The sequence below is a fragment of the Blennius ocellaris genome, assembly GCF_963422515.1.
Source record: "Blennius ocellaris genome assembly, chromosome: 23".
NCBI lineage: Eukaryota > Metazoa > Chordata > Actinopteri > Blenniiformes > Blenniidae > Blennius > Blennius ocellaris.
This window is the reverse complement of record NC_137672.1, coordinates 8,814,689-8,826,952: the sequence shown is the minus strand read 5'-3', so window position 1 is coordinate 8,826,952 and position 12,264 is coordinate 8,814,689. Positions and strand designations below refer to the sequence as shown.

Here is a 12,264-nt window from a genome sequence, read left to right as displayed (position 1 = left end):
TGGCATGTTTTAAGCTGTGAAGACGATAAAAGGGCAGGTTTGACTAATATTTTCCATTATGAGTTGCAGTTTGTTTGCATATTGTCACGCTTGACATACTTCAGTGGTTCAGTCCTCTCAGGCTGAATGTGGCCACTGAGGTTTGGTTGACTTAATAAAGAATAAGGAGGGTGTTGCAGTTGTCACAGCAGCAGGTGGCAGCAGCATCCTGTCCTGCCACTGCCTCTCAGCTCAGCATCCAACTCTGACAAGAGACCTCAAATCAGCACAAGATGCATTTCTGAAGCAAGAAAGTAAAGTTACACTATATAGCCAAAGGTATTCCCTCGACTGTCTTCATATAGATGTGATCGTAAAGGGGTCCTTTTATGCAAAATTCACTTTTCTAATGGTTTTTCAACAGTAGTATGTGTCCTTACAACAGTGTATGCTTCTAAAATGATTCTAATTCATTTAAAGTCAGGGTTGCATCATAATGACAATTTATTTCAACACAAGTGCACCACCATTATGAAATACCTCTTCTTTTCTTATGTGGTGCCGCGCCATACTAATATTTAGATTATATCATTTTATGTCATATGCCACAATGCCACAGAATTAATTGACTTGATAATTAAATTGGACAGTTCTTGCTTTCTCTGCACCACCCTTGCTCTTTCTCTCCATCTTCCAAACACCACTGACCGAGTCACCAGGGGACGTCTGCAAAAAAAAAAAAAAAGAAAAGAAATAAAGAGGCTCATAACTCTGTACCCAGAACCTCAGTGACCTGAGGGGCCGCACTTCTAGAAGAGTGTGACGCCTCAGCAGACAGCAGGTCCACGTGTGAACAGCAGAAGGCGCTGTTGTTAAAGTTGTGATTGATGTTCAAGGTCACAGAGAGCTGCCAGACGCCTGTTGTCCAACATATGCGGGTGTTATAGAGCCCAGATGACCACCAGAGGGCTTCCAAGAGCTTAGAAAGTTAACTTCTTTTTTTAATTATTTTTTATTAAAAACTGTATAAACATGTGGGAAAAAAAGAGGTGACATAACGATCCAAAACTCTATGTCATTATTACGGTTTTATATTTATTCAACGTTAAAACGTTTTGAAAAGAATGTCTATGCATTTACTTTGTTTAAAGAAATCAGTTTTTCTTCCTCGACACAAACGTGTCAGAGTTCTGTGTGTCTCAAGTTCTTGTTTTTATTCCATGGTTCATGCTTGCTCACGAAAACCACATTTGCACTTCTGCTTACAACTTGTTGAGTCCAGCAATACAAACAGGAGTAAATCAAAATAAGACTGGGTCGACACTGGACACGTTACAAGTTATTGACACGTTGATTTTCATTGATTTTCTTGCCGTTATTCGCTTTTGTTTCAATCATTTCTTTGAGATGAGTAAAATCAACTTCTACTTCATTTATTCTACTTACATGATAGATTCACACTGTCACGTGAACTTTTTTTCCCCCCCATAACTTTCACTGAAAACTTTTAAAACTTTTAGGCTAAAAAGCCAAATATCCATGACAAGTTTGAACCTGTAGGGGCACGAGAGAGAGAGGGAGAGAGAGAGAGAGGGGGGAGAGAGAGAGAGAGAGAGAGAGAGAGAGAGAGAGAGAGAGAGAGAGAGAGAGAGAGAGGAGGGGAGGTGGAGGACGGAGTCAGTCTTCAGTGAGAGAGCAGACAGAGAGGATCATGAGTTGGACAAACTTTCCTTCATCAACCTTCCATCACCATCATCACCATCATCATCATCACCACCATCATCATCATCATCAGGAATAATGTCAGTGAACAGCAGCTCGCAGGTGGAGGTGGAGGTGGAGGTGGAGGACTACGCGGGCGTGCGCTTCTACGTGTCCACCGCGTCCTTCTCGGTGCTGCTCTTCTTCAACCTCATCATCAACTGGACCATCGTGCGCGAGGCGCGCCTCCGCCGCCACGCGCGCTTCGCGCTGGTCTTCCACCTGCTGGTGTCCGCCCTCGTGCACCTGGGCACGAGCAGCCTCTTCTACTACCAGACGCACCTGGGCGCGCGGCCCGCGCGCGCCGCGTGCCTCGCCATGATCGCGGTGCTGATCAGCAGCGCCTCCAACATCCTGCTGACGCTCACCGCCATGGCCCTGGACCGGCTGTGCGCCGTGTGCCACCCGCTGCGCTACAGCTCGCTGTGCTCCGGGGGCCGCTGGCCGTGGCCCTGGCTGCTGGGGCTGCTCACCTGGACGCTGGCGCTGCTCATCCCGCTCAGCCTGCTGCTGCAGCCCGGCCCGGAGGGCACCGGGACCGGGGAAGGGCCGGAGGACCGCGGGGAGTGCGGCCCCGAGCAGCTGAGGAGAGGCCAGCTGCAGAAGGTGGTCTTCATCGGCCTGTGCACGCTCCTCATCCTCTACAGCTACGTGAGGATCCTGGTGGAGGGGAGGCGGCTCGGGCTGCTCAACCGGCGCAACCGGGCCGGCTGCAGGACGATCGCCCTGCACGGCTCCCAGCTGGCCGTCTACATCCTCCCCAACTTCGTCAGCTTCGCCCTGACCAGCCTGCACCGGCGCCACTTCATCGAGCGCGGAACCAAAGAGCTGTCAGCGGTGGTCATCTTCGCCTTCTTCAGCCTGGCGCAGTGCGTTGCGCCCGTCGTGTACGGTCTGCGCAAAGAGGAGCTGCTGGAGCAGCTGGGTCACAGGTTCCCCCTCTGCGCCCGACACCTGAAGGCCGTCCTGGGCCGGACCGTGAGGAACGACTGGACCCACAGGAGCCACAGAACCAGGTCCGGTCCTGCTGACACGCTCATTTATCACTTTAACCCCCCCAAGGCCTCCGAACTGTTTGACCACAAGTTATAAATGTGTTACTTGGTTTAGACAAATCAGACAAGCAATTGCACTTTTCTGTAATATGATAATAGAAATATGATTTCCAAAATGTCCTTAGTGAGAAATTGTACACAACTTTATCTGTATTATGTCATTCAATAGGCTAGATTAGGAAAAACAAAGCAACTTCAGCTTTTATTAGCGAATGCCCATGATTTGTTATAATCCAGGGATAGAAAAAAAGCAGCTGAAGTGCAAAGGCAAGATAGTTTTAAACTTCAGAATACCTTCAATCCCACTGAGATCTGTTAATAAGACAGTAGTTTTCCAGTAACACAGCAAGAAAGTTACATTGGATTGACTGTTTACCACAGATTAATATGTTTTTACCATGATCTAGACTTTTGTTGTTGTCGGATGCACAGTTTGGATGATAAATACAGCTTTTCCAAAATCCAACAATGTTATACAGTAACAACAAAAAAAGATGGCAACTACTTATAACCGATAAGTAAAACCTCATTTGAACTGCATGTGAAGAAAAAAAAATGTTGCTGCGTGGAGAGAAAACCAATATGAACATCATCTCATGGTTCACCTGATGGTCCGAGGTCACATTCTGCCTTATATTGATTTTGCTGACATCAGAGATCTACTTCATAGAGAGCCTTCACTACGACACAATAACATTAAACATTTGCGTAAAACACATTTAAATTGAGAGATTCTTCAGGCATTACACACTTTAAGATGAGTTTATTTTTAAATTTTGTAGATAATTGAGGCGATAATTACACCACAAAAGTAGAGCTGGAAACGTTTTTCTCAATACGTGAAGCTCAGAGATTGTCTCATGGGAGATTCAGTGTTACTATGACTACTGTTGTAATGACTTTGACCTATTTAAGTAATTCATCTTCCTTTTTTGTACTTTGGAAATTTCCCCACCACTGAAAAAAATAAACTGTTCTCATTGCTTCTGTTTTTAAAACCTCGCTTTGTTCCCCTCAGGGAGCGAACGTTGACAGCTCAGACCGTCCTCTCCCTCGAGGTCCCCGACGAGAAGGAGGAAACTGGGCCGGCGGCCGTCAGAATCGCCTCACATGACTCGTGCTCATGCCGGGGAGACACCGACGACGCCTGATTGGGGGGAAAACTGTGGTCAGTGCGAGGATTTAAAACTGTGACGGGAAGTCGGGGGGGCCGCGGCGGAGCTCTAGGAGGAGCCTCGTCATCTCCGGGACCAATTCCTCCCGATCTGGAGACGTGGAGGCCCATTCCGAACCCAGGAATACTCCCTTCGTCTACTTTACTCTTTGAAGGGAATTAATCTGTGACATGAAACGGTGGAAGTGCCGCCCGTTGCCCTGCGTTTCTGAAGAATCCGCCATCAGAACTGATTCCCACGCCAGAACATTAAGCTCAGAGACGGGAATATACGAGGGTACCTTCCAGTTTCTGCCGAAAAGGTGGATATCTGACGCGTTAATCAACCTCCCTTGGTAAACAGGAGTCGAGCGAAACGGCAACAGAGCTGGAGAAGCTATTGAAATGTGAAAGCGAGCAGTTGTCTGACTAATAAAATGACTTCCTTTGGCGTTGATTGCCGGAGAAATCTCTCGCGGCGAAGCCGATTGTGCTTTGTTCAGCCTTGTCAGGGGGGTATTTCTACACGCCGCGCTGCAGTGAGAACTTCTCATGGTTTCAACCGCACGTCTTCTGACACCCACAGATGGATCTCTTGACAAAGCCGGCGTGTGCAGTGCGTGCGAAAGGAGGAAGGGGGTTCTAATTCAGCGTTTCACAGCGACGCGTTTGCCAAAACGCTGACTGGCGTTCCTGTAAAGCGGCCGAGGAGCCCGGCTGCAGAAGTGAAACCCCACCGGCGGAGAACAAGAGGAGAAGGCGGCGGCTTTGGTGGAGACGTGGGTGAAAATAAGAGGTTTTGTAGCTGAAGAGCCGTGAAGAACAGACATTTATAGTATAGATGTTTATTTGGAGAACACAAACTGCAGTACAAATACATGGACATCCACTGCATTCCAGAGTAAATGATTTACTAATCACCTTGACCATGTGTGTTAATTATCACATTGATCTATTTTAAAAAGCACTTTGATCACAACAAAGAGCTCTACCATTCTTTACCTGTACATTACATCACTCCTACGCACACAGTCGGTCTCGCGCCTCAGAGGAACGCCACGAGACGCCAGAGTTCAACTGCAGACGGTTCAGGTCACCTGCTGCTTTTAGCTGTGAGGAGCAGGAGAAGTTTCTCCACCGGCGAGGAGATGAAAGTGCAGCTTGGTGATCAAACACATCTGGGCACCAGTTTCTAAGGCAAAGTGTTTGGCTGTCGTTTAGAGCACCGAGTGAGTTTACCATGCAGAAATGCATTAATGAACATAATGCCACACTTTTAATGTCGCAGCTGAAAAAAAAAAAAAAAAAGCAGGACTGCATTCAAGCTGAGTGGACAAACCTGATATCACCCGTACACTTTGATCAACCTCTAGTTTAAATGATATAAATAAATGACAAACGTTCAGATTAGAGCTTGTTCGTCGTGTTTAAAGTCCAGGAGGTCTTGGAGAGTCGGAACTATGAACCATTGGCATAGTGTGTGTGTGTGTGTGTGTGTGTGTGTGTGTGTGAGGCTTTTAGAAGCCCAGAGGGTGGGGGGACACCACCCCCCCGTTGTCCACCACGGCGGTGGAGAGGGCGCGCATGTTGTTGAACAGCTTCTTGGACTCGCTGGATTGGAGGAGCTTGATGTCGCGCATGACTCTGTCGTTAGCCTGGAGGGAGGGAGGGAGGGAGGGAGGGAGGGAGGGAGGAAGGATGAGCAGGACATTCACCAGGATCATCGCAACATCAAACCGTCCTCGCCGTGTCTTACCTCCATGCACCAGGTCTCGCACAGAATCTTCTCGTGCTGAGCCGAGGCCTGGCCCTGAGTCAGGGAGCGAGAGGCCCTGTAGACGAGGGAGAAGAAGCGGCGTTACGTTTCTGTGCAGGAAGCGGGGCGGGGGTTCCGCGGGAAGACGAGAGCGAGCGAAACGGGAGACGGGAGACGTTTGGTTGACCCACCTGGACAGGACCACCACCATGGCGTACAGGTCGATGGCGCAGTCTGCCACTCGCTTCAGGACAAACTGCTCGTCTGAAACACCAAGAGACACAAAGTTTGTGAAATTTTGACTTTTTTTTTGGTCATTTTGACTGAAAATTTATCACACTTTGACTCAAAATCCCCAATTTCATTTTCAAAAAATGCAGTTCCAGTGTCCTAAGGTGAAGTAGTGAACCCAGCTTGAATCTGTCACTCACCAATGATCTTCTTGCCGTGTTTCACCAGCAGCTCCTCCACCACCGCTCCGAACTGCTCGATGGCTTTGACCGTCTGGAACGGCAAATTAAATTAAAAGACTCACGTTTAAAGGAAGGTGCTGGATTGATTCTTTTACGAAACGGGGGGTCTCGGGTTGGTTCTCACCAGGTCGGCGCTGTGCGCCAGCTCGGGATGGACCGTCCCCTGCAGGCTCAGACCGGAGCTCAACCCCACCTTCCTACAAACAAAACCACGACGAGAGACGGCCGTTACTTAAAAGTAGGATTTACACGCAGAGTCATGTGTCGACGGAGAAGTTCCACTCATAGTAAGAACTCTCCGGAAACAAGAAGCAGAAATGTTCTATGAGACCTCTTGGCTCTCTTGCCGATCTCTCCCGCCAGCAGCCCGGCGTTGCCCAGCGGGTTCTTCAGGGCTTTCTGTAAACTCTTCAGCTGGTTCCCGGCGTTCTGCACGGAAACAGAGTTCACAGTTATGTCATCGCTGGAACACTTTGATACCGTGCACCTCACTGTTGTGATTCTTACTCTATTGATTCTGCTGTCACCAACAAAGTGTGGTCGTTCTACTACAATGACAAAGTTAATTATTCCTCATTGTAGATAACAAGGGAGATACCAGAGCCTTTGTATTTGAGGTAATGTTTACACACGTTTCACTATTATTTCACAACTTGGGTTGAAATAAACGGAACAAAATGTGCAAGTTACAAAACATGGAGGGTTAAAGAACACAGAGGAAGGACCGTTTAAGACGACGACGACGACGACTTCCTCTCTGCTCTTTCATCTCGTCAGTGCAGCAGAGGAGTTTATCAAAACCTGAAATATATATATATATATATATATATATATATATATATATATAGAGGGGGAAAAAAAAATATCGGACTTTACCTGGAACCCATTGAGAGCCACGAAAAGCCTCAAGATGTCGTTTGTACCCTCAAAGATCCTGAAGATCCTCAGATCCCTCATCACTCTCTCCACTCCGGAGTCCTACACAATCAACACAATCAAAAAGCCATGACACTGGTCCGGACACCTTTAGAATGCTTCATTCATACCTGACATTTTTCCTCCCCTGCCCCTGAATTCAACCCGGATTTGAGCCACGCGTCTACATTTGCATGCCGAGCAGGCGGCTGGTATTTATAACCTCTCGCATGGAGGAAAGCGTCTCTTGCGCAATTTCGACAAAGGGACTGAAAACAGCAGGCCTGAAGAGGAAACGAGAGCCTGGTGCCGTTTGAGTTCTCTGTTCGGCACGAGGGCATCGCTTCTTCAAATAAAACCTCAAGTCAAAAAAAGAACTCACGAAGCCGCGACGGCGCAGAACGTAACCTGCACAGCCCGTGAGGGCCGCGTTGCACCGTGAGGCGTCGGGTTTATTCTTAGCGGGTCGACGTTGTTTACGCCACGCCGCATTCCTGTTCCTGGGTTGAAACCGTCGCTGTGGTTTGAGAGTTGCGGTGCGTGAGAGAAGTTTGAAATGTTCCCGATGAACGTGTGGGGGGGGGGGGGGGGGGGGTTGTTGCTGGTTTCGCAACGACGCGATTCCCCCTCCGATAAAAGCAGGAAGTAAAAGTCTCACCCGTGTTACTTGGTTGAGCAAAACAACCTTCGAATGCTTAAAATAACGGAATCAAAAACGCACACCGTGCTCCATGACACGATTACATAACAAGAAGCCTGCAGGAGTGATTAATTCACTACAATGGAGACATTTTGAACCAGATACTATTTGAGATACTAAACTCTCATACTGATTTCTTAATTTTTTTAAAAATTGCTAATAAAAAGACACCAGCCATACGCTCACAGTTTCTCCGATTTCATGAGTTTTACCGTCTAATATGTGTTTATATTGTTGGAACACCGATCTGCAACACGTCTAGCTGTTCTCTGCAGCTTCTAAATGTGTGTGAAACAGGAAGTGAAGTGAGCTCTCACCTTCATGAACCCCATGCCGCCCATCACCTGAATGCACTCGTCAGTCACCGTCCACGCTGCTTCCTGAACGGGCGACAGAGGCCAGTGAAAATCATTCCCACAGAACGAACGGCGTCGGAGACGTTAGAGTGCGCGGCGGAGCTTACGGAGGCGAAGATCTTGCTGATGGCCGCTTCGATCTGGAACTCGGTGGCTCCCGAGTCCATGTTTCCACTGATCATGTACGCCATCGACTGTGGGAAGACACAGAATGAGGGGAAACAATCTTGTAAAAAAATAAAAGTAGCAACAAGAATCTAAACAGATTGTCGCATTGAGGGGTTCAGACGAGAGGAAGAGTTGTTTAAATGTGGCGTGCTGAGCTCCTCGGACCTCGGTCACGTAATGCAGCATGGCCATGCGGGCCATCTTCTCCTGGATGGCGCCGTAGTTGTGGATCTTGTTCCCGAACTGGGTTCTGTTGGCTGCGTGGTCCACCTGAGGAGAACACCTCACAGGGTTAAGGTTCTGCTCCAGCCACTCAACTCAACATTTTGATTTCCTGGCAGGAAACCAAGCAAAAATTGACAGACAGGACGTGGCTCGTGAGAGTTTTACGCGAGTGCCGACATAACACTCTTCGTCTCGGCGAGACTTCCTGTGTCAGTTTTCAGGCACGTGATCAGAGTCTAAACTGCATTTTCAGAGCCTGCAGCCTCGGCGAGGAGCAGAGACGGCGGTCACGGTCGACTCCGGCGAGGGGAATTTCCCCCCGAGCAGCCCACGTCGACGGAAACAAAACGGAATGCAAGGGCGGGCGGCAAAAAGCGATACCTGTGGCAACAAGGTGGAAACGGCTAAAAGGCAGGCCTCGACCCCCCCCCGGCGGGAGGCTTTTAACGTACCGCCTTGGTGATGACGTTCTTCATGGTGCCGGAGAGCGCCGCCGCCATGCCGAAGCGCCCGTTGTTCAGGATGTTCATGGCCACCTTGAAGCCGCCGCCGACCTCGCCCAGCACGCACTCGGCGGGCACGCGGACGTTGTCGAAGTACACCTCCGCCGTGTTGGAGGCCTTGATGCCCATCTTCTTCTCCGGAGGGCCACTTTTGGACGCGAGGGGAGAGAGCGGGACAGATAAATAAAGAGAGGCCGGAGGGACGTTGGGCCCCGAGTCGCGGCTTACTTCAGGGAGAGCAGCCTCACTTTGTCACGCCACCGAAGCTCCTCTCCACGATGAACGCCGTGATCTTGTCCTTCATCTCTCCCGTCTTGGGATCCTTCAGGGGCGTCTTGGCGAACACCGTGAAGATCTCCGCCAAGCCGCCATTGCTGACAGAATAAAGACAACAACAAAAACTATGTCCCGCAGAGCCCTTTGTGAACTGGACATTTTGTGTGTTGCTGCCACCTAGTGGTAGAAGCACGACGTTGCCACACTCTGTCCTCACCTGATCCAGATCTTGCCTCCGCTCAGAGTGAAGTATTTCCCGCACGGCGACTGAACGGCTGTGGTCTTGATTGAGGCGGCGTCTGAACCGCTGGCCGGCTCGGTGAGGCAGAAGGCGGCGATCGTCTCGCCTTTATTGACAGAGAAACGAGTAAAAGCAGCTCAGTCGCTGTTGTGGTTGTTCTCGGCAATTTGGCCCTATTATTGGGGGGAGATCCGGCCAATCTGGCAACACGGCTCAGCGCTCGAGCCGTCGACGCCGACAAAAGCTTCTTACCTGTGGCGAGCTTGGGCAGGTACTTCTCCTTCTGGGCTGGAGTCCCAAAAAGCAGAATCCCCTTGAAGCCGATGGACTGGTGAGCGCCCAGGGTGATGCCGACGCCCATGTCGTGACTGCCGACGATCTCAACCAGACGGGCGTACTGCGGCGTGAAAAGGAATTTTGCCTCACGTTAAAATCTCGCCACGCCGTCGCACCGCTCCGACACTAAAACGGCCGGCAGCTCAGTCACCTGCGTGTTGGAGAGACCGAGGCCGCCCAGGTCGGCCGGGACCTGCAGACCGAAGGCGCCCATCTCCTTCAGGCCCTCCATGGTGTGATCCTCCACTTTCTCCAAGGCGTCGTTCTTGGCGGGGTCGTTCACCTCCTGCGAACAAAGGAGCGGCGGCGGCGGAGGAGGAGAAGGTGAGCCGGGGGGACAAGGAGCGGCAGGACGCCGGCGGTGTCGTTTGAGCTTACGTCGAAGAACTTGCTGACGGGCCCAACGAGCTCCCGGAGGAACTGCTCCTGCTCCTCGTTCAGCGCTGGGGCACAGACAACAGCGGTCACACCACGAGACTTTCACGGACGAGACGCTCAGACAGGATGTGTGTGTGTGTCTGGCGGGTTACCTGAGGGAAAGGGGAACACCTGGGCGGTTGCAATCTGCCCCTTGAAGACGTTGACTGCAAACGACTTGGACTCCTGCAAGGAGGTTTGGAAGAACACAGTAGCAGCACATAAACATCAGGCTGAAGATAAACAAGTTTCATGTTTTGATTTCACTGATATCTCTTTGATATCTCTGTAGGTGTTGACTGACTTGTCTCGAAATGCCAAACATCCACAACGCCCATTTAATTCTAACAGTACTGAGATTTGAATTTGCCAAATGTAATTCGATCTACCAAGACACAAATCAAATGAAATTATTATAGACAGAATACGTACAACAGCAGCAGAAGTCTTCTTTTCTACTTTGGTGGCTGCGTCCGCGCCCACTGCAGCAGGCTTCTCCAGTACGGCCTGCAAAGAGCAAGACACACAGAGTTCAAACAAGACGGAGAGACTGAAAACAGCCTTCAAATGACAATTTGGGAAAGCTGGAAAAAAATAAAATAAAATGTAGCGGTGCTTGGTACACCTCGGGTGAAACAGTAAGGACAACATGCCTGATGAAAAACACATGTGACATGTTGGAATCGGGACAGACGTTTGGTCAGACGCCCAAAAGGACTTATCTCGGGCCGCAGAGTGGGTGAAAGGTGACGATGCCAAGTGGGCAGCAGTGGGAGATCGGTGTTATACAACTTCTTGTACAGACGGACATATAATCCTTTAATTGTCCCACGGTGGGGGGGATTTAAATCGCTCCAGCAGACAGTGGATAGTAAATAAATAGAAAAGGAGCCAAAGGAAAGAATGTGAACGATGGAATCTAACTTTCAAAGAAGCAAGGCAGTAACAACTTCATTACATAAGTATAATTAAAGCCTCGACAGGCGTCTATATGACTGTATCAATCTCAGTGTGTCAGCGATGACGTCTTTCATAAAAGTGTTATTGTGAACTCTGCAGCAGCGTCACCCACATTCAGTGTCACCTTTAATAGCGGGAGTCACGTGACCGGCGAACTTTACCCCACTTCCTGAGTAGAGGCAGTCTTGACTGCGTTATGTCAGGGTTTGTCCAAGCAAGGACGGGGGCACACACACTCAGACACAACGGAACACACACAAACTCATAACGCGATGTTAAATAGTATAGTATAATATATATATATAGTATAATACTGTACCTCTGCGGCTTGGCTGGCGTAGAGGCGAGTGTGTGGCACAGCAACCTGACGCTGACCTCTGCAGCACAAGTAAAAAAAAAACACCACATTTTAACCCCAAAAACGTCATGATTGTAGGATTGAAATATTTTAAGTTCGAAGGGAAATATGTAACGTTGACTGACCCAGATATGACGGGAGGAATCCTGAGGATGGCGCCGCACAATGCGGAAGATTGGCTCACTTTACGAAGCAGCATTTTGTTCCCCTCAGTGCTAGAAAAAATAATAAAAAATTCAACAAATAAAATTAAGGCTTAGTTAGGGGAAAAAACCAAAAGACTAACAATAAAAGAGACAGTGGAGGTTAAGTAAGCCAAAGGCTAGTAGTTAGCATAACAGCGGCGGGTTGTTTTGTAACGTCCCCGGTTTGTATCCTCGCTTCTCGCTGCGCGTAAAGTGCAGGAATCCAGATTAAATACGATGATTTCCTATATCAGTGATGTAAAATGTCCAGAAATTGAGCAAACCTGTTAAAAAAAGAGACTAGAATACGTCGACTGAGTGCCGGGCTGCTGCTGCCGCTGCTTACGTCGTCGGTCAGTCAGTGGTTCTTCTTCTTCTTCACTCGGAACGTCAAGACGTTCCCTCTTTTTTTTACAAGAGCGCCCCCCCATGGGCGTTCTTAAAAAA

At 49.2% G+C, this 12,264-nt stretch overlaps 2 protein-coding genes across 2 annotated transcripts; one reads left to right on the top strand and one right to left on the bottom strand.

The window, feature by feature from the left end:
- Positions 1 to 1,779: 1,779 nt before the first annotated feature.
- LOC308147273 (uncharacterized protein) lies at positions 1,780 to 4,558 on the top strand (the record flags this gene model as incomplete). The annotated part of the gene is made up of 3 exons (XM_080519379.1): positions 1,780 to 2,756; positions 3,814 to 3,963; positions 4,535 to 4,558. 2 exons carry the CDS (start codon positions 1,780 to 1,782, stop codon positions 3,944 to 3,946), a joined length of 1,110 nt encoding a protein of 369 aa, XP_080375505.1. The 3' UTR covers positions 3,947 to 3,963; positions 4,535 to 4,558.
- Positions 4,559 to 5,180: 622 nt separating this feature from the next.
- On the bottom strand, positions 5,181 to 12,199 carry acadvl (acyl-CoA dehydrogenase very long chain). The gene is made up of 21 exons (XM_080519190.1): positions 12,102 to 12,199; positions 11,758 to 11,847; positions 11,594 to 11,651; positions 10,747 to 10,821; positions 10,428 to 10,500; positions 10,276 to 10,340; positions 10,049 to 10,183; positions 9,814 to 9,958; positions 9,538 to 9,667; positions 9,293 to 9,418; positions 8,994 to 9,192; positions 8,482 to 8,586; positions 8,256 to 8,342; positions 8,110 to 8,172; positions 7,054 to 7,155; positions 6,509 to 6,606; positions 6,302 to 6,374; positions 6,136 to 6,208; positions 5,896 to 5,968; positions 5,705 to 5,780; positions 5,181 to 5,603 (listed from the first exon to the last, which is right to left on the bottom strand). Exons 2-21 carry the CDS (start codon positions 11,829 to 11,831, stop codon positions 5,466 to 5,468), a joined length of 1,968 nt encoding a protein of 655 aa, XP_080375316.1. The 5' UTR covers positions 11,832 to 11,847; positions 12,102 to 12,199; the 3' UTR covers positions 5,181 to 5,465.
- Positions 12,200 to 12,264: the final 65 nt, after the last annotated feature.